This window comes from Amphibalanus amphitrite, unplaced genomic scaffold (genome assembly GCF_019059575.1).
Source record: "Amphibalanus amphitrite isolate SeventyFive unplaced genomic scaffold, NRLGWU_Aamphi_draft 000003F_arrow, whole genome shotgun sequence".
Lineage (NCBI taxonomy): Eukaryota > Metazoa > Arthropoda > Thecostraca > Balanomorpha > Balanidae > Amphibalanus > Amphibalanus amphitrite.
This window is the reverse complement of record NW_024881500.1, coordinates 2,681,913-2,708,732: the sequence shown is the minus strand read 5'-3', so window position 1 is coordinate 2,708,732 and position 26,820 is coordinate 2,681,913. Positions and strand designations below refer to the sequence as shown.

General features: G+C 48.8%; 1 protein-coding gene across 2 annotated transcripts in view; it reads left to right on the top strand.

Moving 5' to 3' along the window:
• Window positions 1-26,194, top strand: part of LOC122369405 (homeotic protein proboscipedia-like) — a 36,763-nt gene extending 10,569 nt beyond the window's left edge. Inside the window, exons 1-2 of one of the 2 annotated variants that reach the window (XM_043344252.1) lie at window positions 1,912-2,403; window positions 23,552-26,194. In XM_043344252.1, coding sequence (XP_043200187.1) covers window positions 2,247-2,403; window positions 23,552-25,209 — 1,815 coding nt within the window. In that variant the 5' untranslated portion in view covers window positions 1,912-2,246 and the 3' untranslated portion in view covers window positions 25,210-26,194. Of the gene's footprint in view, window positions 1-1,911; window positions 2,404-23,551 lie in introns of those variants that run through there. The other variant, XM_043344169.1, reaches the window with a different exon arrangement.
• Window positions 26,195-26,820: the final 626 nt, after the last annotated feature.

Below are 26,820 nucleotides of genomic sequence, written 5' to 3'. Positions count from 1 at the left end.
GGTCCGAACTAGCATATGCGACACTATATGGTAGCTGCTAAGAATGTTGAGAGCAAACAAGCATTCTCTCAGCTTTCACGACGACATCTGAAGTTTCTATCATTTACACCACACGCAATAACAGCTTCGCATCCTTAGCTCTCCAATGCCAACACTGGCATCACCTTTGCGCATAGCTCGGGGTCCTGAGTATTCTCCAGTGCCCACACACAGACATCCCGCTGTGTCGATCACCTGCAAATCGTCGCGTCCCTCCCACCGTCGTGGGGCCGCGTCCGCCGCTCTCGACACTCCCCCCTGGCACGCGCGCGTCCCGGCGCACTCCCCTCGGGCTCTGTCTCTTCTGACCGATGGATTTGCATACTGGCCAGAAGTCAGAGTAGAAAATCCACCTCTGACACCGCCGCTCAATGTTGATGGATGGCCGGGCGGTGCCGATGGGTCTGCCGCCGCCGCCGCCGCCGCCGCCGCCGCCGTATGCCCAGAGCTGGCTGCCTCTGCCGGCCTATTCAGGGGGAGACAAATGGATGGGCAGCGGCCGGCCCGCCCGGAAGGGGTAGCCTATGGCACCCTGCCGCGACCGTCACCACAGCAGAAGGGAGAGCCGGCGGCCAATGCGGCGCGTGTGCGTCTCGCCTAGCCCGGGACGCACCGACAGCACAGTCACTGTTTGGTTAATGTGAGATGTGAGAGCGATTCATTGCGCTCTATGACGTGATCGTAACCCAGCGAGAGGGGGAGAGAGAGGGGGGGCGGCCAGACTCTCATCGGTCCGGTTTTAGTGACTCGGTGCGCACTGCGCCGCTCATACATTTGAAGACGGATGGGTCACGTGACTAACGGCACTACGGTGCTCCTCTCGGCGTTACTCAAACAGCGCAGTAGTGTATAATGACAACTCTCCATCTCAATGGGGCGTCATGCTGTTTGCTGACAGGTGGCTCTCCATTTGTATGATAAGAGCGTTCGAAAACCGAACGCTATGGATGAGCCTCGCTCGGGCGCGGATCGCTGACAATGCTGTAATCGTATGCCAGCAGCACCCCCTATTTAAAAGTGCGTGTCTGTGTGTATGTGTGACGGTGTGTGTAAAGGCAGACTAAAACAGATCGGCCATCTGCTGTGTGACTGTTGACGGCCCGTCATCGCGGCTCGGACGGGCAGTCATCGCGGCTGGGACGGGCAGTCATCGCGGCTGGACACCCGTTTAGCCCAAAGCGGAGAGGAGAGGAGAGACTCTGAATGAAATAATTAATGGGCAGCAAAAGGTCTGTTCGATGGTTTGCAAAGAGTAAGCCTCTTCCAGTAGCACGAACCGTTTGGACTGACCAGATTCGCCTCTGGTGACTTGAGATTAACGACAAACTACTGGAGGAGCGTTTAGTACGTTTCTTGAAGCTGCATATGTTATGAGTTTCGATTTGGGATAATTTTCCATTTGGTGTTAGCTGAAATAATTGAGGTTCAAGCATCTGATATTCAGGCAAAGTATCCAATGCACATTCACGTAACATTCACGGATCGTGAAGCTCTCGACATGTCCCTCACCAATCCATTGCTATCTCGAAATCAACACACATACGTAAAAGCACCGACAACGGTCACAATTGTGGAACCCCGCTCTCAGTGGCGGCGCAGTGGCGGCGCTTGCACTTGCCTCGATGGCGTGCCGCCGCGGCGGTGACGCCCGCTGGCGTGCACTGAGAGGAGCCCCGCCGTGCATGGTCGGTGCACAGTGCATGACGGCACGCCGCACTGTGCACCGCGGCACGCCACGATGGCGCCTGCATTCCCGGGGGCAGCAACCGACGCCATTTTGGAGTCGGCAGTGGCGACACGACATGTGTTGTGTGTAGGGAGGGGTGGAGCAAAGCTTTCGAAGAGAATGAATGGTGAGCGCTAGTCTGATGCGGGCACTGAGCTGCCGTCTTCCTACTAAAGTATATTCGTATTCCTTCTCGTTGCGGACACCTTCCATTGCCTCAGTGTAGCTTACCCCACTAGTTTCCTACCCTGACACCGCCCATGCGCGCGCTCTGACCTCGCCTGGGGCATTGTCTGGCGAGTGACCCACTGGAGGTCGCTCGTATCACGTGTCGCCGGCAGTCTCCCAACTCCCGCCGCCGGGGAGGGTGGTGGTGGCTGCTGTTTTTAAATTTTACTGGAGTAATTCCTATGTTTTTATTTATTTCTATTTATTCCGTCGTGTATATTATTTGAGTGTGTGTATTTATTTGAAACCGAAAATGGTGAGAGTGGCGCATATCGGCGAAAAGCATCGTGAGTGCCTCACTGGAGAGAGGTGCTTCGCCCTCAAACAGAGTAGCAAGCTGATCGCGGCACACGCCCAGATGCTCCTTCCCTTCGTCAGAAAACGCCCCAGGGCTCTCTGCACTTATGGAGGTCAGTTTGACTTTGTGCGACTTTCCGGGCCATTAAAGGCTGTAAAGGTAACGCTATTGTCTGCCAAGTGTTCATCGGTCAAGAGATAAAGTCATTACTGAAGCTGGCTGCAAGTTTTCTTTTTGTTTTTGGCAAGTCACTTTTTCAATTTTTGTCTGCTACCGGCCAATAGGCTGGTGACATATTGACATTGCTAACTTATACATTTTGCTCTCGTGATCCTCGTTGAATATCAATATAAAGGCAGTGTTTATTTGCCTAATTGCCAGCCTATTGCTTAATTGAGGAGAGGCCAGGTCTGCTGGGACCAGACATGTTTCTTTAACTTTGATCCATTTTTATTTGCTGCTACAGGCATTGAAGGTAGGCATTTATTTTCACCCTCACCTGTGGAGGTCACAACTGCACCATTTTCCAAGCACTTGCTTCGGTCAAACATGCCTTGCAGGCCTCGTAGCTTTGAGAACGGCGTTACAGAACATCCACGTTCTGCGTGCTTCAAGTTATATCAAATTGCTTCTACGGAGCATCGTGCCGCTCTGCTGGCGTTTTCTCACATTTTTACATTTATATGTCAAAATTGCTGCCATGAACCGCATTTCCCACGTGTTCGACCTAACTGGCCGCGACAGGTTGGTGACATTTGGAAAACTCATCGTTTGTAACGAGTATCGTGAAGTGAGCCTCCCACGTTTACGTTAAAATACAGTCCTTACACGATCTTCGGTTAAAGCTGTTGTTTCACCTGCTGTTGTATTTTCTTACGAATCCGTAGCTGGCCGCTGTGATCAAATGCACTAAATGATAGCAAATTAGTGATATTTGTGTTTGGAAAAGGTTGGATTTTTATTGGCCTTGACGTAATGGTGGTCGATTTATTTTGAATGAAAATGTTCAGCAAAGTTATTGGACAGAGTTTGCTTTATTTTGATAGCTCTGCCTTTCCAAGAGAGAAAAAAATCCTGCAGTCCATATAATGTATCGGCATTTTTATACATATCCCGAATGTCTGAATGTATTTTGCCACAGTAAAACATAAATAACACCTACCAACTGGAATCCTTTTGACCACCGAACTTCAACGTCCTGAGCCTCCAGCAAGGATGCTGTGAGCTTCTAATCGCCGTTAGGAGTCCGTCCGAGACGCGTCCGCCCCAACCGCCCAGTCTGTCTCCAGTGCTGTCCCCGACCTGGTACGGGCCGCTAGGACATCAATCACTGCCGCCGGCGGCGCCTTTCAACCGGTGACCTGGCGTCTCGCCGCCGGCCCGCCGGGTGTTGACCCAGGCGGCAGTGGCCCGTGATGCCCCGGGGCATATTTACGTCTGGACAACGAGTTGCGTTGGAGAGGCCGGAAATAGTGGCGATTTCAGGACCGCAATAATGGACCGTCATTGGAATGATTCTTTTTTGAAACGTGCGTTGTTTTTAGCCGAAATTTAGTTCTTACAATAAAATATTTTGTTATTAGATTTTGGCCGAGAATGAATACCATCAGAGCTAAGTTTTTACTTTTATTGTATTTTGTCCAGAAGCATATAGTGCTGTTTTATTGCAGTTTTTGCGCGTTTGTTACAAAATATGAAGCAAACCTGCAAAAAAGTTCCAAGGTGAAGATGATGTATATCGCAAAATATCATATTGACCTCAAGTTCATCCGTTCCTTCCATGATTGACTAGACAGATTAACACATTTCAATTTTATCTTGGATCAAAGGTGTCCGTGTGATCAGTGCCAACTGCCAGAGGTTAACTAGAAGGGAAGCTTGAGCTATGATAATTGCTCTTGTCCATGTCCCTCCACTAAGAAGAAGAAGTTATTAAATGTTTTGCTTTGTGTACCTATTCCAAGAGGAGAGAGAAGTGGGAACTATTTTCTTTGTGCCTTCATGTCGAATTGAAGATGGATCATTAAATTTTCAAGGCGTTGATCAACCAAGCATTTAATCTTTCTCGTACATAAGCAGTGGCTAAGAAGAAAAAGTTAATCATACCTGAAGTTTAGTCATCTTACTTCAACTCAAACTTTGCAGCAAGATCCCCAAGGACAGAGGATATATTGTATACCTATCCTGTAAATCAAAGCATTTTTTGGCTTAAGTTATTTGTTGTGTGCTCGGAGTGAGGCTATGGGCGTTTTGTTGTATGTTTATGCGGAGATTGAATATAACTGTGACCCTGTGATTGTTTGTATATTTACTACAGTCAAACAGCATATTCAAATAACATACTCACCTAGCTCATAGCTGTACCCCCGCAGGATTTGTACTTGTTGATGTCTCAAGCATGAACAAAGCACTAAACTAGCTTAGTTATCACTTCCCACATTTTTCTGAGCATCTAACATGGCATACAGCAGTGCAGAGCAGCTTCAGAGAAGAAACACTTAAAATGCACAGACTCACAACAGCCACCCAATGAGCCAGTTCCTCATTTGGCTGTTTCCCTGGATGTGGTTTGGCAAGGTGAGCTTAGAGCTAACTGTTATCAAGTTGAAGGTTAGCAGGTAAGATTGAGTTAGGGTGAGTACCTAGTACCTATAACTGGGTGCTAATGCTATGCAGGTCTTGGGTAAGTTGCAAATAAGTGTGATGATTGAGGTTAGGTCAGGTTAGTCAGGTATGAATTGATCAGGTCACATTTTTATGGACACTTGGCAAATTAAAAAAACTAACATGACCTAATATTAGCTAACCCAACTAAACCTACATAACTACTAAACTATAGGTACTGAGCACCTACCTACTTGTGCCTACATCTCATACCAAGTCAAAATAAAGTTCCTTTCTGGAAGATTACCCTGGCAGTACTTTTTATCCCAGCCCTGTGAAGAAAACTAATACTTCTCAAGTTCTGAGTCCCTTCTGGCCATCCACAGAAAGAAATGCTGACAGCTTTGCTTTTGTATATTAGACCAATAATCACCATCACGGAACACATGATATGATCACATCGTTGCATGGATTGTCACATTGACAATTTTACTTAAAGGTAGTGTGCCACCTTTGAAAGATTTCCCATTTTTATTTTTCCTAGGATAAGAAGCTTCTGTTTTTACCTAATATCGCAAAGAAAATCAAAAATGGGCCTGGAATAGTGCCTTTTTCGCCTAAAAGTTTATCGGTTTTTCAATATGTATAACAACTGTAGTGGGCTGACCTGCAAACAGGCGTCGGCAACAATCGCGAATGCGGCGCACATGTGACAATAAGCAAAGGTCATTATAGAGTTACGACGTACGGGAATGAGTTATCAGCTGTCTAATCGTAAACAACACAATGTCGAGCCTTAAACTGTAAGCCTGTATTGGTATTGTTTCTTTTATTTGGCTGTCGAACATTATTTATGGTTTGAAATATGATTTTATGTAAAATAATTGATATGAAAAAGCCGTCTCTTAAGTTATGACCCCATTTCATCACACGCAAGTGGCAGAAATGACAATGATCAGCTGACGCATTTTTCTTGGCCGAAGTCAGAGCGCGCGGCCCGACGCACCACCACCGCACCACAAAGTATGAGCAGAAGCCGCGCCCAAAGCCAGGGCCAAGGTAACGTGAGTTAGCCGAGTCGGGGCAGCGTGCGCTGACCCAAGCCGGGGCCGCAGCTTTGGGCGCGGTCTACCGCATCCCCGCGGGCAGCCCCGGGCTATCACATGACACCGGGAGGACGCGCGGCCCCGGCTTGGGTCAGCGCACGCTGCCCCGACTCGGCTACCTCACGTTACCGGGGCCCTGGCTTTGGGCGCGGTCTATACCGCACCACCTAACAGGCGTGTTCGAAACCGCAGGAGATGATGATGAACGGGTTTATCGAAACTTGATTGGATGAGCATATCGGTAATAGCGATTTCAGTGTGTGCATTTATTGTTCATAGTGGTGTGAAATGTGGTTGGGGTACGACCGACAACCCGTCGGGGCGAATTTCGCACTGGGGTACTCAAAATTTGAAGAATTGAAGACGTATCCATGAGTTTTGAAGGTATGGATAAGTTCTAAAAATCCGGTTCTCCTTATCTGGGCCATTAACTCCATACGGTCCAGGAAAGCTGGCACACTACCTTTAAATCCTTTTTCAAGAAATGCAAAGTAATGATGAACATCAAATTAAACATTATAAAGCTGATTTAGTGATCCAAGCTTTCTCTTCCAGTAGCAATAGAATGATCGCATGTTTCATTTGCCAGACACTGAGTTGCACATTACCATCTGGATAGCAAAGTAAAGCTGCCCGGGTTTGTTTATTCTAGATTTTTTTCACTTGGCAGTTAGCACTCATTGATCTTGCTGCTGTAGCCTGTAAGTAATATTTCAATATGCATACCAATACATCAATACGCGTTCATCAGCCAACATTTTCTGGCTTGATACTGCGCGTGTTCTTCAGTATTGATCTCCTGCAATATTATAGCTTGTTTTCGGCCAAAAAGCTCTTTTAATTTTACTTTTTCTTGCTGATAAGTGAGCCAGATCAACTTGCGTTTATCAACCAACATTTCCTAACTTCAACCTGATATTACTCAGGACTCACAACTCAGGACTCTTAGCCTCCTGTATACATCAACTTGGGATTGTTTTCAGTCAACATGCTTCTTTAGTATGATATAATTCAGTCACAAGAGATTCAAAACTTACAACAAAACGACATACAAGACTCAAGAGTTCGAAAGCCACCAGATAAGCTTAAAAAAGGCCTTGGAACGGAGCAGAACGGAGCCAAGTGGTGCTCCATTTGTTTGTTTACAATAATTGTAGTGCTGATGTATTATTTTAGGACTCTAGCGGTCGGCTCATAAAAACTGAAACATTTTCACAAAAGCTGTAAGGCAATTAATATTTCTCTGAAAGAACTTAAATATTCAAAAGCCAAACACCATGAAATACAGTAATCAGAACGAAAAAGTAACCCGAAAATCCAGCCTAATAACCGGCTCCTAAAACTGCGGCAAAATCAGCACTTTTCCCGCAACTCGTTGTCCAGACGTAAATATGCTGCCCCGGGGGCGTGGCGGTCAGCTGAGCCGCAGACACCTCCTCCCCGGCTGACTGCCCCCCCCCCCCCCCACGCGGGGGTGGTGCGGGTCGGGTTTTCAGACCGGTCCCCGGCAGGCCGGTGCGCGGCGAGCGGTCTCTGCTCTGCACCGCTCACCCGGGGGTAGAGTGATTGATGAAACCGCTCAGTGCCAGTTTATTTATGCTCTTGGAGTGTCTTGTGCTCGAGCAAATCTGGGCAGGGCTCGATATCATGCAGAAGTTGTCACTCTATCCGGTGGACTGGGTAGAGACGAAAATATTCTTGACAGCTTTCCATCACGCATTACTACGAACGCCATCGGGACCTCTCTTCCGTTACGCTAACGTCTCTTTCGTCCGACCGGCCGACGGCGACAATTCGTCCTGCCGACGCCATTTCTCTTCTGCGACAGCCGTTTCATCGGCTCTAAAACACAACAAATAGCTCGTTTGTCAATCGACGCGTCGCGGCCGACGGCGACGAGAGTGACGCGAACGAGACAAAAACGACGCACCGACGACCGACGGCCGCTCGAAGCGCGGCTTGTTGCTCGAAGTGACTCTGCAACATTGAGCACTGCAGGCGTCGCGCGATCCGATATAAGTACGAGTCAACATCTGGATGAGGGGTAAATGCAGCCTTCATGCTTCCGTAGGTACTGTGCGTGATTACCGTGATGAAAGAGTCCGAAGAGAAGGAGGAAGAGAAAAGAGAGAGGGGAGAGGGAAAGATTAGAGAGAGAGAGAGAGAGAGAGAGAGAGAGAGAGAGAGAGAGAGAGAGAGAGAGAGTGAGAGAGAGAGAGAGACGCGGCTTGTTCTGACGAGTTTAAGCGCACAGTTAATATGGTTCTGTAATTACTTATTACGACTTTTGCATATTCAATTCCGGCGCGTTCTCGGGAGATTAATCGCCTTTGTGGCGTGCAGGGTGTCGGCGCTATTCATCTTGGTTTTCGGCCACGTTCCATAAACTACTTGACAAAGAACAGACGTAAATTTATCATTGTACTCCTGACTGAGCCAGTGATGCAGCGCTTTCAGAGCGAAAATGTTTTAGAACTCAATCACCCCTTGCATGCAACCGGACGGCCAAATAGAGCTCGCATGACTTGTGTCTAAGCGGGGGCAATTTTACCTATTGAAGGGTCGGAATGATTAAGGGTCAGGCGCGGCTGAATGCGGTTCGCCTTTCGGTCTGGCATCGTCTACCTGGTAACTTGGTGTCATTTATCATACAAACAACCAATAGTTTGGGTTGTCAAAAAAAAACAAATTGTCTTCTGTTCCTGTGTTATATTCATCCCTACTTTGCAAATCGCGGGATCTGAGGAAATAACAGCAACAACTTCTAGCTCGCTAGACGGCGTTTTCACTTTTCTGATATATGATACACAGTGAACAAGGTTCTTGAAACCGAAAGCCTTTGTGTTTTTGAAGGCATCTGGTATTTGATTTTTTCCATACCTGCTACATTGCATGACTAAATCGACTTGATTTTGGTTCTTGGTTTTTGCAGCTTACGAGCCACCACAAATCATTGCATTTTGGCCCTGTATTTCATTCATGGCCCGGTTCTGGTTGTCCGTGCGTCCGTGTTGTCTTGGTGTTGTCTTCAAATCGAGACATCGGCACATGCACTGTACCACAATTTTCAAAGTTAAATGCAATGCTTTAATATTAGGCAATCCGTGTGGTTCAAGAGGTGTGGTTAAACACGTTGACTCACACGGCTGCTGACGTCACTATCATATAGTTGTGAGCTTTTTGACAAGTATGGGAAACATCTCCCAGCCCTAAGGTCGCGAATTCAATAACTGTCACCTCGCTTTTTTTAGCAAAAGCACATCGGGCCTAACGGCCCTCAGACTTTCGCTAAAAAAACTTTGACATTGATTGAACCATCCCGGCCCCAGGCAGGAATATATTGTACCAATTGTTTTTATGTAATTGCATAGATAACATGAATCATGTTATCTACATATGGTAATTATTATCCGATCTATCATGGATGGTAATCAATACAAAATGAATGCATCTGTCATTAATGTATAGCTGTAAATATGAATTCTTAGCTGGGACAGATGAATTATAAGAAGTAAGTGTTTAAATGTCTTATAGGTCTACCATAGCTTTTGCACCGGTAAAAGCAAATTGCTTGTCATATGTTTTATGTTTCAGATGTATTTATTTCTATCACCGTCAATAATTGCACCATGGAGTAATCGAGTCAAAATTATCACTTGTTTCAATTTTGCTTATCAGAGGCCTGTTTCACTAACAAATAAAGTATGTAATTACAAAGAAAAAACTTGAGTTTAAAAGAAATAATTACCAACATTTGAAATTTGGATTTCACGAAACCTTCGGGCATGAATTTTGAGTTTAAAATTTACCAACTTTTTTACAAGAAAAAAGTTTGTAAGAAACATCGAAATCGCAAACTTTCTGTTTCACAAAGACCAAAAACTTGAAAGAAAACGTTGTACTTACAAACCAGAAATTCCAGTGGCTCTTACCTTTGGAATTTTATTACTTTTTGTGCAATGATGCAAAGCAATCAATTATTTAAAACAAATATGATATGCTGAGTCATTATATGCTCTTTTTTACTTAGCACAATCCCTACGAACCAGCTATGAGCAATAAATAAATATCGTCATGTTTTGTCATTCGCGCGCCACAATTGCATTCAACAGTCTTCTGCTGTCAAATGTTTTGCGTGTTATTTTCTTTCAATAATAATATATTGTGATCTATCATTTATACCATTCAGAAACAGCATCATTATTTTTAATTTATTCCTGCAATTTTTGACATGAATACTAGACATAGTTTGATAAAAAGAAGCAATATCTGTAACACGTTATAGTTCTTGATTAAAAACAATTTTACTGTTTACAAGTTTATTTACCAACTATTTTTATCGGAGGTGCCGCTGGTGATAAAGTTTAGTGAAATCCGATTTTACATAGTTTGCAAAAATGCTCATGAATTGTAAAGTTCAAACACTTGCAATCGCAAGTTTTTAGTGAAACAGGCCTCAGATAGGCATACATATTTCTGAGAAGGAATTGTCAAATATGTTTTTCATTCAGACAGAACTAACAACTTAGTCTTATTTTTAGCGTCTTTGGTTTTAGATTTCCAATCACATTTGGTCATTGACAGATTGAGGCAGTTATTATTATGCAGTCAGCAAAACAATGTTTTACGCCATGCGTTCTTTTACGGTGTGCTCCGTTTGCCAACTGCTAGAAAAAAAAAATGTAATCAAACAGTGTTTATACTAGGGTTACCCGCGTGCTCCGCAACGCGAAGAAGGGTTATTTTTGACCCGTGGGTATTGGGTTGGTCTGTGTCGATTTGGTTGGCATCCATTTCGTTCGATTGCTTTTTGACGGCCAAGCATTTTGTAATAAAACAAAAAAGATACATTGCATCGAGGTGCCCGTGTCGTATTATCATGCGTTCTACTTAACAATGATTCGAAAACTGACATGAAGTCTTTTGAGGGCAATCGATGAATTTCGCTAAAAAATGACAATGTAATGGTTTGGAACATTTACATTTTTAAGAATACTGTTGATCCTCATGCAAAAATGAAGACTGAATCTTGGACAGAATTGAATGCTCTTTCCAACGGTGCCATTTTTAATTGCCAGATATATCAGGTCAAGGAGCAAAACCCGTGTGATTAATAAAGTGGCACAAAATTGACAAACACCATTTTCTCCCGTGATTTGTACCACCTTGATTTGGATCAATCAGCTTTTCACAATTTTTCCATGAGAGGCGGTACATTTCTCTTGCCTATAGGCGTTGGTTCAACTCGCTCCGTCTGACGGTCACCTAAAAATAAATGTAATCCCAAAGTCCGTCAAAAACCGCAATTTTTCCAATAAAAGTGCCCTCCCCGGTGCACGTGGCGCGTGCTATCCTCTGTATCGCACACCATTCAATTGCCCATTCAATTATCTACACGATGCTGTTTTCCCCGTGCCGGTCGGACCCCTGGTCACCAAGATATTGCACCGGGACCGGACTCGTGTCGGCCAAAATTAGCTGTTTTCGCCCGATTTCGCACGCCGATTTATACATGTAAAGTCTATGACGCGAATTTGCACTTTTTGAGCACGCGCCACGCACTCCCTATCAATCCGATCGAGCTGAGACCCCTCAAAGGCACGTCGCGCATCCTTGATCTATAAGTTGTGCAAATTTCACCGCGTTAGGTGCAACGGTCTGGCCTGTAGTCCACGCAAAGCACGACCAAGTCGGGACCTCGGTAACGGACAGACGCACCCTCCTCAAATAGTAATATAGATTCTATTCACCGTAATAAAACCGCAAATATTTCTTTGTTGCTCAGCTAGGCTATTTTTTAGATGATACAATCAAATATATCTATTATCTACATTTACCATTCACTGGCATAAACGCCATTTAATGCCTACGGACATCCGCAAATAATGATCACATGTGTTGTGTCGGTTTTCCGTATCCCCACCAATCGCGCTATCGCTGTATCGTCCTGCCCGCCTGCGTGTCGGATTTCGTCGCTGCTACTGCTTCCGCGGCCACCGCTGCCCGTCGCGGCGGCGGCGGCGGCGGCGGCGGTGGCGGCGGCGGTGCGGCGGCGGCGGCCGACAATAATGGCCGACACCTGACCGCTGCCGACCGCTCCGTCCACCACGCACCACCTTCATTGTCCGTGCAACCAATGAAGCCGACGCGGGCCGGCCAGCGGACGGCAAAAAAGGACACGGCGCGGCGGCGGCACGGCGGCACGGCGGCACGGCGGCGGCACGGGCCGATTAAAATGGACGGCGGCCGCTGGGACGGCGGGGCGGCGCCGAGCCGACGGCTCACGGGGCCCGTCGGCAGACCGTGCGGCAGCCTCGCCGGCACACCTGATTGTTACAGGTGCCCCCCGGCGCTGCCGCGATGACTGGCCACACTGAGTCGGCCCTCATTATCAGTATGAATTGCAAATGGAGCCTGCACTTGGGAAGGCCGACAGACCGGGTTTGAGCCTACTGTCTAGCGGGGAGGTTTGATTAGGGTCGAAAACAGGGATGTGGTGTCGGCGCTGCCAAAGAGAGTCGTCAAAGTTGGAAGTTGGGAGCGAGACGTTATCAGAAGAAACGCAAGGGTGGATAGGAGGGCGTCATTTCCTTTTGGATGTAATCTAATGCGATGATCGGTACTAGAGACCCCTAAGGAATTGATAAAATGGGGTGAAGAAAACTGGTTTTTAAAGTTATGTTTATGCGAAATGGGCCATAAAAGTAATGCTCCTGAGAATGTTGAATACGAATAATGAGGTGTCCTCTTCAAGTGGACTATTTCTTCGCAAGGAAAACATTATTTGGACACCATATGCAATTGTTGAAGCATGTAACTTAACGATAAAATTAGTCAGATTCTCTTCTCTCAACGTTTTAGGGCAAAGTTCAAGTTATACCTATATCTGCAATAAGACCTCTTGATTCATATGCGGCAATGCTCTAAGTTGGCATACGCAGATGGCTGTTCAGAGCGTGTCTATTTCACCGCCGTATTACATTCTGCTCGATTGTGCGTTACGGCTCTTACCTGCCAGCCGCACTCATTCAGCCTGTGCACACTCTGTCCTCAGCGTGTCGTGCCTAGCCCAGAGTGCGGTGTTCGTGTCGGCTCCATGTGCTCGGACCTGGCCGGTTCGTGTCAGCGCCAGTCGGACCTCGTCAGTTCGTGTCGATGGTTGCCACTGCGTGACAGCCGACATCAGAGCGCCGACCCGACACCGGCCCAGTTCAGACGCGACCCTCCCGGCCGCCGCCGCCGCCGCGGCGGCGCACAGGCCTGCCCCGCAGTCAGAAATTAATTTTCTCGGGCGCGGCGCCGGACGAGGAGGCAGCAGCGGCGGCAGCGGCGGCGGCTGTCGTCCTCTGATTAGCATTAATCGGCGGATCGGACCCAAACACAGTGGCGCCGACTGTCGGCCGGCCGGTCTCACGCGAGCGGCCGATCACAGATCTACCAAAAAATTACCGGACAAAGGGCCCACCGACGGCCCCGTTTCTGATCGGGGCGGCGCCGCCACGAAATGGTGACCGGTCGACCCCGGTCGTCGCTGACCCCAGTTGACCTCGAGTGTCTCCCACGGGCTCGATGACATGGTTCGACGAATGGTGATTGATTGGAAATTGATTTCCTACTTTCGCGCGACACTTGAGTTTGTCCAGTGCCCGTCGCTTCTGAGGAGAAGAATCGGCAGAGTTATAGGCAGATTCTTGTTGAGACAGGATTTTGGATCAAGTGGCCTTGATAAACCTGGAATTACTTGGTGCTGAGCTGTGGAATTTCAAGTATGCAATGTCGAATGTGACGTCTAGATTATAGCATCATTGTAAGTCGACAGTCGTAGAGCTTTCATATTCGTGAGATGACTCAGTTGCAGTATAAAGGAAGCATGTATCAAGCACACTATAGGTAAATGTAAGACTGAGACGCTTTTTGCTAACTTAGTACCGCTTATCTCACATCTCTTATAACTTTGTTCTCCGTTCTCTGCACTGCACTGGAGATAAAGAACGAAACAATAAAGAACACCACTGCAGTGGTCTTCTTTATCGTCTTACCATAAGTCCTCTATAAATACTTGGGACCAGCAGCACCTACAAGTAGATTCACGCACGCGTAAAGCTCCGCCTGCGTTCGCGGATAACGTTTTCCTATCTTATTTCCGGCTGAATGAGCTGCTTCAGAGATGACCTTTCATATCCGCCGACAACTTTCGCCTCAGTTGGCCGGCGCGCGTCCGCGGCGGCCCGTCGGAGACTTCTGTCCGACATTTCTATCCGTCTGTGCGTTTATTCGCCTCCCGGCGAGCTTTTTCTCCGAGCCGGCTGCCACAGAGAAGCCGTGCCGTCACTCACACACCAGTGACATTTTCTCTGTCGGTCGCCTGGCACATATCTTCCTGCCAGCGCGGCGGCGAGTCGCATCTCTCTTCACCGGCTTTAAACATCTCCACTCGGCAGATTTTCGGATGGGTGGTTGGTGATGAACGTCGCTGGCGGAGCGCGCTGGGTGGGAGGCCCCGCCGCCCCGCCGCACCGTGTTTTAACTCTGGCCAAAAACTGGCCAGGACGCGAAATATCGACTATTTTTAAACGTTTTCATTTGGCCACTATCGTGTTCAAAAATGATCAGAGCATCTTTAACGACGGAAACTTTTATTCTCTTTACTTTTGAAAACGTTGAAAATGTACAACAAAGTCAGACAATTCTCGAGAGCTAAACTTCGGCGAACAAACGCAGAAACAGTCGCCTTGCTTCACGTCAACATCGTCGAGCTTTGGATTGACAAAACTATATAATTTGGGTACCAAACGATAGCGCGAGCTTTTGGCTTTGTAATGAGTCATAATTTGTATAATTATAATGCATATATGTGTTACATTTATTGATTCCCGTCAGCCCTTACATTGGCACACTTTTTTTGAAAAATGTCAATGTTCTAATAGAGCTACAAAAAAATTGTACGCTAGTGTACGGTCTCGGACTACCACCATACTGTGGGTCAAGGAGTTGTCTATATGCCCTCAAAATTTCAGCTGCGCCTGAGTGCGCCGGTGTTGGGGGTGAAAACTTTTTTGAACGAGTCACGTCTGCTCCTGCTGAGCCATGGGACGGTCGCTAGCGTGCGTCAAGGGAAAATGCTAGTGCTCCTCGTTCATTCTCTCGTCTGTTGTGACGAGTTGGTGTCCCATGGAAGGTCGCCGACCTGTGTGCGACCTGCCGTACCCTGGGGCGTAATCAGCTGACGGCACGACCCCCTACGACACGTGCCAGCTGCATTTTCATGTGTCGCGAGAAGAAAACAAAGGGTCTCCGGAACCGGAGACCGGACAATGTCGGTGAATGACAGTTGTTCATTCAAAAACTGCGAGCATTCCTATGAAATATACATACATTTCTTAAATATCAACAGCATTATCGGTGTAATTAATTAAGTATGCAGTAAATTCATAGATGGGCTCTGGAGCTGTATGGTCGCTACACATGCTTCTTTGATAGTTTACAAACATATTTTAGTACCTGATGAAGCGCAATTAAATATTCATTGTGCCCAGTTTAAGATGGGACTGTGAGCTGAAAGGTGACTGTATGAGACCTGCCACAGACCGCTGATCACGATGATCGGCTTTTGGTCGTCCATTACCTGTTTGCGTTCGGCAGGGTTACCATCGGCCTCTTCAGTCAGTATTACTACGTTCGATGTAGGTGGTATGGTATCATTAGTACTGTCCACCTTTATGAAAAAGCATCAGTTTGCTGCGGTAAGCGTCAGTTAGTATGGCAATGAAGTGCTTTTACATGCACGTTGCATGTTACATAACGCACCATACAATAGGAATTGGTAAGAAATTTTGGGATACATTCTACCATTTCACGTCCTGCGATGGTGGATCCAGTGAAGGGCATAACTAGTGGGTATTTGCCCTCCCCATAGCTGAATAGTGTGGGTAAGACTATCCTTTTGCCGCTCCCAAAGCTTTTGATGATGAGAAATATAATACAGCGTCGATGCCTATCTGGACGAAAAGCAGGTCTTTTTGTCCCAATCATTTTGAGGGATGGAGCTGACCGCTCGCTGCTCATTATTTAGGTCGGTATGCTGATAACAGATGGGACTCCCTTAACTGCACACATGCAGATTGCAGAGGTAGTGAAGCGTTGTAAAGTCACCGGCGCGGCGGTGGGTCGAGGTCACCGAATGGGTCGGAAACTTTTGCCCTCTCCAAACGGATTAGCTGGATCCGCCCCTGGCGTCATGTGACGTAAACATAGGTACAGGACTCTGAACTTACTTAAGTGGAGACAGGGTTAACATCAAGTTGATATCAAAACATACGTTCGAAAATGTTTTTGAAATAAATATAAAGATTGTAGGACGTAGGTCCTATATGAATAAGTCCTATATAAGAGCATTCAAGGTCATCTGAGGTCATCAACGCTAATTAACAAGGTCATGTCCTCAACCTTGACTTGCCTCGTCGATGAGCCTTGCTCAGACTTACGATTACTTTTACAGATACGATTACAACTTTACAGACACCTAAATGCTCGTGCATTCATAGCTAGAATATGACACAATATTTGTATATGTTTCGTGACACTTGTGACGTCATAAACAAGTACATAAGCATCTGGTCCGACACATTTTGCACTTTAAATGATCGTTAGTCTCCAACGTTTCGTTTGAGCCCAAAAACACGTCTGTATCTCATATAGTTTCTTAGTTACGAGCCCTGGCCAGTTTTGATCCAGAGTTAAAACATAGTGCGCCGCCCTGCGCCTCGCTCTCGGCGTAGTGCTGTTGCTCGGCCCGGCTCTCTGTTGCTCACGGCTGTGGGTCCTGGCGCCCGTGTCCGCACCATCTATTCGCCTGGATGCCGCCGACGAGGCGGCTGCCCTCCGCCTCTGCAGGGCCACCGGTTTTTATCCCAGGAGAAAAATGTCAGCCCGTTAGAGAGTCCATGTGCCACCCGCGTCTATTTTTCATTCCATAAACCGGCGAAACGGTCGGACTCTGACGCTGGAAATATTCGCGTCCTCATAATTCCTGCAATAACTGCGGCCGTTGCGGGGCCTCGACACGGTCGCATCAAATAAAACCGCTAATAAAGTTTCGTCTCTGCAAAACTATTTGCTAAATACTGGCCGAGTCAGTGCGATATAGCCGGCGACAGTTTGCATAATTTGACGATCCGGACGGCTCTGCGAGGACTTTTAGGCCCATTTTTCCGTTTGGGAATGGCAGAAAGAGTCTCTGAGGGGCCCGTCAAGCGCTGTCCATATTAGACCGTTGGTGGGTTGGGAGCGGACCGGCTGCGGCGGGGTCGTCCGTCACCCCTGCCACCCCCTCCCCCCCCCCCCTCATCCGGCGACATACGCATCGACTGGCGGCTGTCAGATGTGGTGGGGGTTAGAGGATGTGCTCGCATTCCTACCAGCCAGAATGTAGCGCGGATGGAGAATGGAAACTGCATCGTTGTGTAAGGGAATCGGCTATCGTGGTACAGGACTGCGCATGTTGCTACAGATCTGATGAGTTCAGGGAAGTTGATGACAGAGTTTGTTTTTATTTGATATGTCTACACTCGTCTTGGTCGTCAAAAGTTTCACACCTTAGTTTTATAACACTGTGCTTATGCTGGTAATTTCTCGTGTTGGACATATCACACGAGGCTTGTGTGAGGTGCCCAGTGTCCTGGCTAGTAAGCATTCAATGCTTGGCCAATGGCTATTCTTTGAGCGTGCTCTATCGCTTTATGCTCACTCGAATGCAATGCCATGCTTTCATGGGAGCCAGCATTGTTCCTGAAGTTCAGACCATGCAGGCGTACACTGACGTTTATCTGATGTTATCGCCACTTGTGCTGCCCTTTGCAGCGAAATGCGTGGTTCTGAACATGCATCACCTAAATTTTGAACCGCAAAAATGTATTTAGTAGGAAAAACATTTGAAATGTGTATTAAATGCATGCAATGTGTATTCAAGAAACAACCGGGGCCCATGAACACAATTAAAATTTGCTTCTTCATCCATGCAACTTTGCTAGATCGTTGGGAATTTCTAAGCCGGCTCGTTACCTTTCTTTTATAAAGGTAGACGAGGTTAAGCTTGACACAAAAAAAAAACGGTTGTTGTTGGTATACTAAAATCGATACGTGTGAATGTATAGTTGTTAGCCAATCTTTCGTTCTTGGTTCAAAGGCACCTATTCGAGCATTGCAATTACGATAAACGGCGTTGTTGCATGCCTGTTTGTTGAAGTCAGATCGATAATGTCATTAATTCAAGGTAGGTACGTTTTTCGGCTACTAGTCGTTTATTGTTTTCGTTTCGAATTTTCGACCTTCGCATCGAGGTCGTTGTCAAGAAACATCAAACATGTTTCTTGACAACGAACATCAAACATGTTTCTTGACAACGACCTCGATGCGAAGGTCGAAAATTCGAAACGAAAACAATAAACGACTAGTAGCCGAAAAACGTACCTACCTTGAATTAAGATGTCTAGTCGTAAAAGCTTGAAATCATATATTAATGTCATTAATTGTAGGACAATTATCCCTTCGGAATATGTCTCGCATATGTTTGAACACGTATGCAACTATGCAGTATGCAGCCTGTGAAAACATATGCATACGATTACGAACGATGAACCTTGATAGCTTTGATGACGGTTGAATAAGACCAAAGGGACTGAAGGGAAAAAATACATTTTACATGTGTTCTCTTTACCTACTATAGTGGATGCTATGATTTACGGGTAGAAATTTGTTCCGAATTGTTGTGCGGTATCTTTTTGCGACTTCTGCCGGGCCCTGCTGAGCTTTACCCAACAGCTGCTACAAGCCTCAAGTCAGCAGCCAGTAGATACTGGTCCGTATATGATTTAGATCCGATATTATGGAGCATTACTTCGGACACAGTACGGAATACGGGGACGTGGTCGCACCTTCCTTATTCGTATGCTCGCTTCTTAGTGACCACTCAAACTTGCAGTCACTGGTCAGCGAGAGCCCAATCTTTTAAAATGCCGTACTATTCTATTCACGGCATTTGGTAACATTTAGAGTGATACCAAAGTGGTGACAAACGGTTATCCGATTCAACGAAATGATTCTTTGGACTGTCAAGATACGATGGACTGAAATGCGTGAAAACCATTTTGCATTTGATAGTCATTTTCTGCAGCTGATCTTCAGCCAGTGCTGCCATATCCATTCCACGGCGTTTATAAGATTGAGCTTGAGCCCAGGAGTTGCAACTCCCAGCCATGATCGAATCGATGGCTCCCGTTCTAATTATTGGTCACTGGCGAGTCTTTTTGTCTGTGACGGCGGTCACGACAACCTCCCCCCCCCCCCCGCCTGATACCGTGACCTGGGACCATTGAGGGGGTTTCAAAACGAATGATAAGCGACCTATGCCACAGTTGATTCAGTGGACGCTGGTGCCAGAATATTTCATTTCGGCGTTAGGAATCGACATAAGTGTCCCTTGACAACACTTACTATGTTAGGGCCTGATAATCCATGTATCGCCGGTATATAGGGCCTTGGTATCACCACAAGCATACCGATAAATAGCACTTGATAGAAGAACATCCATAATGCCTACTTTAACAAAAATCAATATTTTCCTGATGAACCTATGAAATAGCTATTGCGGACGGAAGCGGTAGTGATCCCGCTCCAGTCTTCCTGCACAGCGGCAGCGGCAGACAGCCGCGGTGTCGCGACCTGCCTCTATGCATGGTGTCCTGGCTGAGTGCCAGCACCCCGACTGGTGGGCGTGCTCGGTGCGACGGACAGGGAAGGGTGCCACGGACAGTGACTGGTCGCCTGTCCTGTCCGGCCCCGGTCCCGTCCTGTATCGCGGTACCCCGTTCGATCCTATTCTGTTCTGTATTGCGGTCACTCTGGTCGAATTTCGTTATGTGTCATGTTCAGTGTGAGTGTTGTCGCGAAGTCAGTCGTATTCAAGACGCTGCGTACTAAAATTCTCGGATTGTCTCGCATGTCTCCTGATCATTCCTCCTATAAATCTGACGGAATGGCTGCCTTTCTCCCCGTGTTATCACCCAGAATTACAATTCATCTCTCTCTGAGCTCTACCAGCAGTCGGAATGTTCTATTGCACTCAATCACACTGTGTTCCACCTCGTCAGTTGTCAGATCCGATCTGTCTGTATCTGACTTCATCTTATCGCCCGGTCTTCTTTTAGAGCCGCCCTCGCACACGGCTAGAAACACCGAACTTTTTCTCGGAACGGCGCCGACACCGTACCGTGAGCTCTGGGAGTCGTCCAAACTCGTCGGCCACTCCATAACTACAGCTGAAAGAGCGGCCGCCGCAAAAGGATATGTTTATGATTGCACACAATGCGGCATGTGACATAGACATTCTCCTAAAATACGGCGAGATTGCAGGACAATGGACACAAAGCCGGAACTAAGGGCAGCGTTCCCTGAAACGGGCCAGAGCGAGACGGCTTGGAGTTTAGACATGGCCAGCTAAAACCAACCCTCACCAGGATATTGGGCGGATTCACATGCAAACTTGGACGGATTTCCAAAAATGGAGCCTTCTCGAGAGCAGCTGATTCCGCTGTTGTTTGGTGAATGATGCAAAACTTTTGAAGAAGTGTTGTCTCTGAGGGAGTAGTTGGACTCGAGTCGTTCTTTTGATTTTGAATTTCATTTGTTCATTGTTTCATCCGCGTGGCAACGTCGCTCGATTTCTGGTTTCCATCCATGTCGCGACAAGTTATATACCGCTTATTAACCATTAATAACTCAAACTTCTCCCTAAATGGTGCACATTGTGTCTATTGGACTTCAATGCTTACAAAAATGGCTTCGTTGCGACTTCATGTGAGAGAGGTGGGAGAAAGAGTTTGAACCATTTCACCAGTCACCAGCGCAACATTATGCCCTTTCGTTTCGGTTAATCATGGCGGTTTCTACCATTGATGGCAACGCCTTGATGGTGTTTGATAATCGCCCCCGTATAAGAAGCACACCGGCCGCCACATCTCGCATGATGGTCTCGGCGTAATAAAGGTGCAGAGCCTACATATGTCGTGCGCAAATTACACTTTAATGATCGCCCGTACGCCGCACGCAAAAACCCAGATTGTGTTTTGTTGGCTCCATTATGAGTTGAACGCATTGTGCGTCACACTCTTTGTGCTACAGATCGCACTGAGTAATGGTTTCGGTGCGGTATTCCGGTCATTTATTATATTAGAGGTGGTGTTGACGCTCATGCTGTTCGTTATCATGACCAGGAGAATTAAAATCCAACAAAGAGTATTGCATCAGTGCACATTAGAACTTGAACTTCAATTTCAACGAGTTAGAAATGGAACTAAACCTTTAATATCTAGGCAGTCCCTAAATTATGACAAATATAATTAACACTATTATGTTGTTCAACCCTGAGATCTTGTGCACAAAAACAGCTTCCTTGCAAAACCATTGAGATAATAAACAAAAATAAATCTACAATGCACATAACTGCTGGCAGGTGCGGTACCCTCACCTCCGCCTAACGAACTTCTCATCGCTCCTTTACGCCGCTTTTTCGCTCCACTAGTCTATCAAACCGGTGACTGGTAATCAGCGAGAAAACAAAGAGCCATCAGCCGGCAACTTGTCCAGCCCCCGAGGCCCACGTTTTTGACCGCAGCTCTGTTTTTCGGCTCACCGATGCACTGATTTCTCGGATAGACTCCTGCGCCGGGGGTGGGCCATCCATCACGGGGCGTTTTTGTGCGGCATTTTTATTTCGCCACTGGCGGGCGAGCAAAGTTTGCGAGCGACGTTTGCGGCTGAAATCCCGGGGGATCGGTGGCGTTAAGTCCGTCATTGTTGCAGTGTTGCCGTCCTGGTACTATAGTACCAGATCTGGTACTTTTTCGACCTTTCTGGTACCGAGGTACGCCGGAACGAAATCTGGTACTTTTTCGCCGAAATGCATTCTTGGCATTTTAATATTTCTTTCGAGCTAAAAAAAAACAATTATTTTAGTCAGGGAGGATGGTGTTTCTTATCATAATTTGTCATGCATCAAATTCGGAATTATTAATAGGCCTACCTATTACTGTTGCGTGTGCTAGCAGAAGTAAACAAGTGGGAAATTCGCGCGCCACGCCGGCTGCCAAGGACGGGCCGTCGGCTGCAGGCTGAGGCAGTTGTATCCAAGATTCTTACAGGTTGCATCCAAGGCCATATAAGAGTTTGTGTCGTGAGTTGGAAATCGGAGTTGTAATGTATTGTGAACAGTGAAATGTGAGTTGCGTCGACGGTCAAAGTGATAAGGAAAGAGCCTTGTTTGAATCAGTGACCCAAAATTGTGCGATTTGGTTGGAAAACTAAATGACACCCAACAAATAATAATTTTCCATTATCACTGGCATAATACTGTGGCAATTTTCGCTCCTTCACTGCAAGCTAGGATCCTGGGTACAATCGCCAGTCTCAACGGTACACTTAAGTGCCCCCTCCCCCTTTCGAAAGGGCAGAATTTCGATCTTATTTTTAGGCCAATTTTAGGTACCTACACATGAATTCGGGCTTTCAGAAGAGCACCTTTCTGCCTGTATGGGGCGACGCGGGGAGACGAATGAGTCGAATTACTGGGTCAAATGGGTCATAAATTACTTACTGGCATGAACATACCGCAATTATGGCTATTTTATAGTAATGAACTAAAAACGTTTTGACCTACTACGATCTGGTACGGTACGCAGCCAGAAACAGCCAATCTGGTACGATTTGGATGCGCTCTTGGTACGCTGTAAAATCTGGCCGCGGCAACACTGCATTGTTGGCTCCTGGCGGCGCGGACTGCGAGGGGCTAGGGAGAAGGGGCGAGTTGCGCTGAGACGAGCTGCGCTGGGACGGTTGGACGCCCGGGGGAGAGAAAGGAGCGGCTGAATGCAATCACTGCTTCTCAAATCATGGCGGCGTTCTGATTTAGAAACCGACCTCGTTCTGCTGTGCAGTGACAGCATGGACAATGGAGTGGGCTAAATAGTGATTCCTGATGGGAGTGCATAGGAATGTAAATGACCCAGTGGCTGATAGTCCTGAGATGAGTCGCGCGCATATCGAAGAATGTGATGTGGGGTGGGTGGGTCATGACTGTTATGTAATGACTAGTATGACTATTGGAGCATCAATAGCACCTGTTGGCTGTTGAGGCTTTTGTTGTAGTGTGATTCGAGCATGTCCTGTCATTGCACGTTTGTAACAGTCACTAATGACTAACCTGATGAACATACTCAAACGCCTGCGAATGCATGCAGACGAAGTAGTTGTCTCGAATGATGTGTGTGCAGGTAAACCACAATACTGGCAGCATTTATGAATGATTCGTTCAAAGTCTGCAACAACTCGTGAAATCACCGCCAAAACTGCGTTAAAAAGTAGTATTCTTTATGTGACGCTGCTGACTCAAATCCTCTATAACAACAGCCACAAGACCCGCCATCACCTAACCATCCCTCCTATCGCCCAGATACCGGGATCAGCCCACTGACGTTCCTCCATTCTGTTTGTTCGCAGCTGCCGTGCAAGAGAACGGACTGCCGCGCCGCCTGCGCACTGCCTACACCAACAACCAGCTGCTCGAGCTCGAGAAGGAGTTCCACTTCAACAAGTACCTGTGTCGGCCGCGCCGGATCGAGATCGCCGCCAGCCTCGACCTCACCGAGCGGCAGGTGAAGGTCTGGTTCCAGAACCGGCGCATGAAGCACAAGCGGCAGACGCTGACGAAGAACGGTGACTCGGAGGAGGAGCGAGCCCTGCAGAAGGTGGAGAAGCAGCGGTGCGAGGAGGAGTGCGGCGTCAACGGCTTCTGCCGAGCCCCCGACCTGCCGCCCGACTACCAGAAGCGCCTCATCGAGAAGACCGAGGAGATGAAGAGCGAGAGGAACAACAACAACAGCAGCACCGAGGACACTCAGCAGGCCAGTCCGGAGGCGGTGACGCCTGCAGCGACGGCGGCGGCGGCGGCGGCGGAGGCGGCAGCCAGTCCAGCGGAGGACACAGTGTCCGGCTCGGAGAGTCGTCGCGACTCACCGAGACCAGGCCCCGAGAGTCCGGCGGGCTTCTCGCCCACGTCTCTGCAAGGAGCCGGCTCGCCCGAAACCATGGCCTCGCCTCCGGCAGATATGGTGTCCGCGGGACCCGCTCCGAACCCCACTGCCTCGGCCAGCGCCGCCGGTGGTCCAGTGGGTCAGGTCGCCGGTCCGATGGGTCACATCAGCGGTCCCGTGGGTCCCGTTGGTCCTGTCGGACCGGTCGGACCTGTGGCGGTCGCCGCTGGTCAGTTCGCCGGGGCTGTCTCTCCACCTGCGGCTGCTCCCGCCGCCCAGGTATCGCCCGGAGTCCCGCCAGTCCCGCCGCAAGTGCCACCGCCAGCCGCGGCGTATGTGGCGCAGCCGGCGCGAGCGGCGCGCCACCCGCAGACGTATGCGGCGCACCAGCAGCAGTACCAGAGACCGGACCAGGCGGCGGTCTACTACCAGCAGTACGGTGGGTTCCCCGCCGGGGGCGGGCGGCCAGGGCCGAGCGGCTACCCGACCCAGGGGTACCCGACGACCGCCCGAGGCCCGCGACCCGCCGCCGCCGCCGCCGCCGCAGGACAGTACCCGTACCAGCGCGGCTACAGTGATGGATACGGCGACCAGTACGCCGGGTACGGCCGGCCGTGCCCCGGCTACGACCAATCCGGCGGGCAGTACATGCAGTACGGCGAGTACACCGGGTACCAGAACGGCTACGCCGTGCACGCCACGGCCGCTCAGCAGCAGCAGGGCTACGTCCAGTACGCTGCCAACAGCTACGGACCGCAGTACGCCGCCGTGGCCAAATCGACCGGCTACGTCACGACCGGGCACAAAATGTGTCCAGTGGAGTACGCGGCGCCCGTGCCTCCGAAGGCGGCGATGGACTATAAGACGCAGGGCACGCCAGAGGAGGTACAGAAAATCGCCGAGTTCACCGCCAAGGGTGACCCAAAGCACGCCGCTTTCTACGGCCAGTACGGCGAGCACGGCGGCGGCTACGGCGAGTACGCCGCGGGGTCGGGATCTCAGGCGAGCGCCGAGTACGGCTACTTCGACAGCAGCGGCGACAGCACCGCCACCGACTTCAACTTCTTGTCGAAACTGATGACGGACGATTCGTCGCACTACTTCCCAACGATCTGCAAGGAGTAGCGACTGCCGCTGTGTGGGCTGTTGTATGCTGTAGTGGCGGCAGCGTCAGCTGCGACGCTGACGACGATGGTGGAAGCTTCTGGCTAACAGGGTCACTGTGTGGTAGGCAGTCTGATGCGTGATGCTGGGACCTCCCGTTCTTGGGACGAGGTCCTGCAAGAGACGGTGCTAGGCTGGCGATAGCCGCGTGGCAAAGGTGCGATACAAAGTGTGGGCTTTACTGAAGGGCGCTCTGAGAAGCAGGCAGTATTATTCGGTGACGTAGACAGTGATTGAGACAGCTGGACTGGGGAGTCGGACGTCGAGTGGGGGCCGCGGATTCCCTGGAAGTTGGAGGCGGCACTCGTGACTTGGGTTCTCCGCGGAGCTGTGTTAGATTGTTTCTTATGCTGTCGTCATGTCTGAGTGAGGGTCGAGTTGAACTTGATCCATAATGACCGTGATCAGAACGTTGGCACCATTGTCAGAGGCGCACTATCTCGCTGTTTGTTTTATATTTAACTGGTATTTTCAATGTGTAACTTCTTCATGCTTTTTGAACGCGCTTCTAATTCAGTTTGTTGTACTTCTTATTTTGTTACTGCTCGTATTTAAGGACTCGCTGATCTTATTCTGCGTTGCGTGTAATACTCTCTGGCAATTCCTAGCTAACCAGCAACACTTGGCTATCCGCGCGACCTGCGCCACTGACCCCACGACTCACGCCTTGCCGCGGACTGACTGCGCCGCGTTCGGCGCCCCAGGCATATTCGCGACGCACGGCTCGCCCAAGGCGACCCTGGCGGTCACACAGACTAGAATAGCGCCGGCCGGGCGGCGGCGAGCGAATGCCCTAACTAGAGACGTTTGGATGTTATCGTTGCAGGGTGCACGGGACGCGTGATCGGCGCGCAGTGAGCGCTCGCTCGGGGCAATAGGCAACCTGATTGTTGTGTCGTTTGTGGCTGGTCATGTGGCAATGCGTGAAATAAAACATCGGTGAACATCGCGGCCTGTTGCAACATTGCTGATTCAGGGGCGCCTGGTGATGAGCTGAGGTCCGAGATAACTCGGACTGGGGTGCAGGACAGCTCAGCACTGGCGGGTAGGTGATGGAAGGCTCTCAAATGACCGGAAGTCCTGACAAGAAACACACGCCCGATGTCGCGACGGAGCTCGGCCAGCAGCATGACAAATCACTGTTATTCTTCGGCTCTCCTGCGGGTCTTACGACGTCGTCTCCTGACGTCACACTAACACGACGTCACGAGTACCCCTGCATCACTGGTCTCTCGACACTTCGCGACACGTTGCTGTCTCTCACCACACGCCTGCGTTGGCAACAGTGTCTGGTCACATGATCGCCGAGCCTCACTAATTGAGCGGTCAGGTAGGATGCACCCCTCTGTGTAGATGACGGCCGCGCCTTCTTTGCGTCGGGTCTCTGCGGGATGCCACAGAACCCAGTCTCATGGTAACGGCTAGCACGAGCCCGGCACCGTATCTGATCTGATGGTCCAATGACAGGGGCCCAGTCGTCAACCCATTGGCTGCGAGGGATGTGTGACCCCGTTTAGCAGGCCTGCGACTTGCGAGGCGTGGGTTGTAAGGTGATGCAATGAGAACTGACGG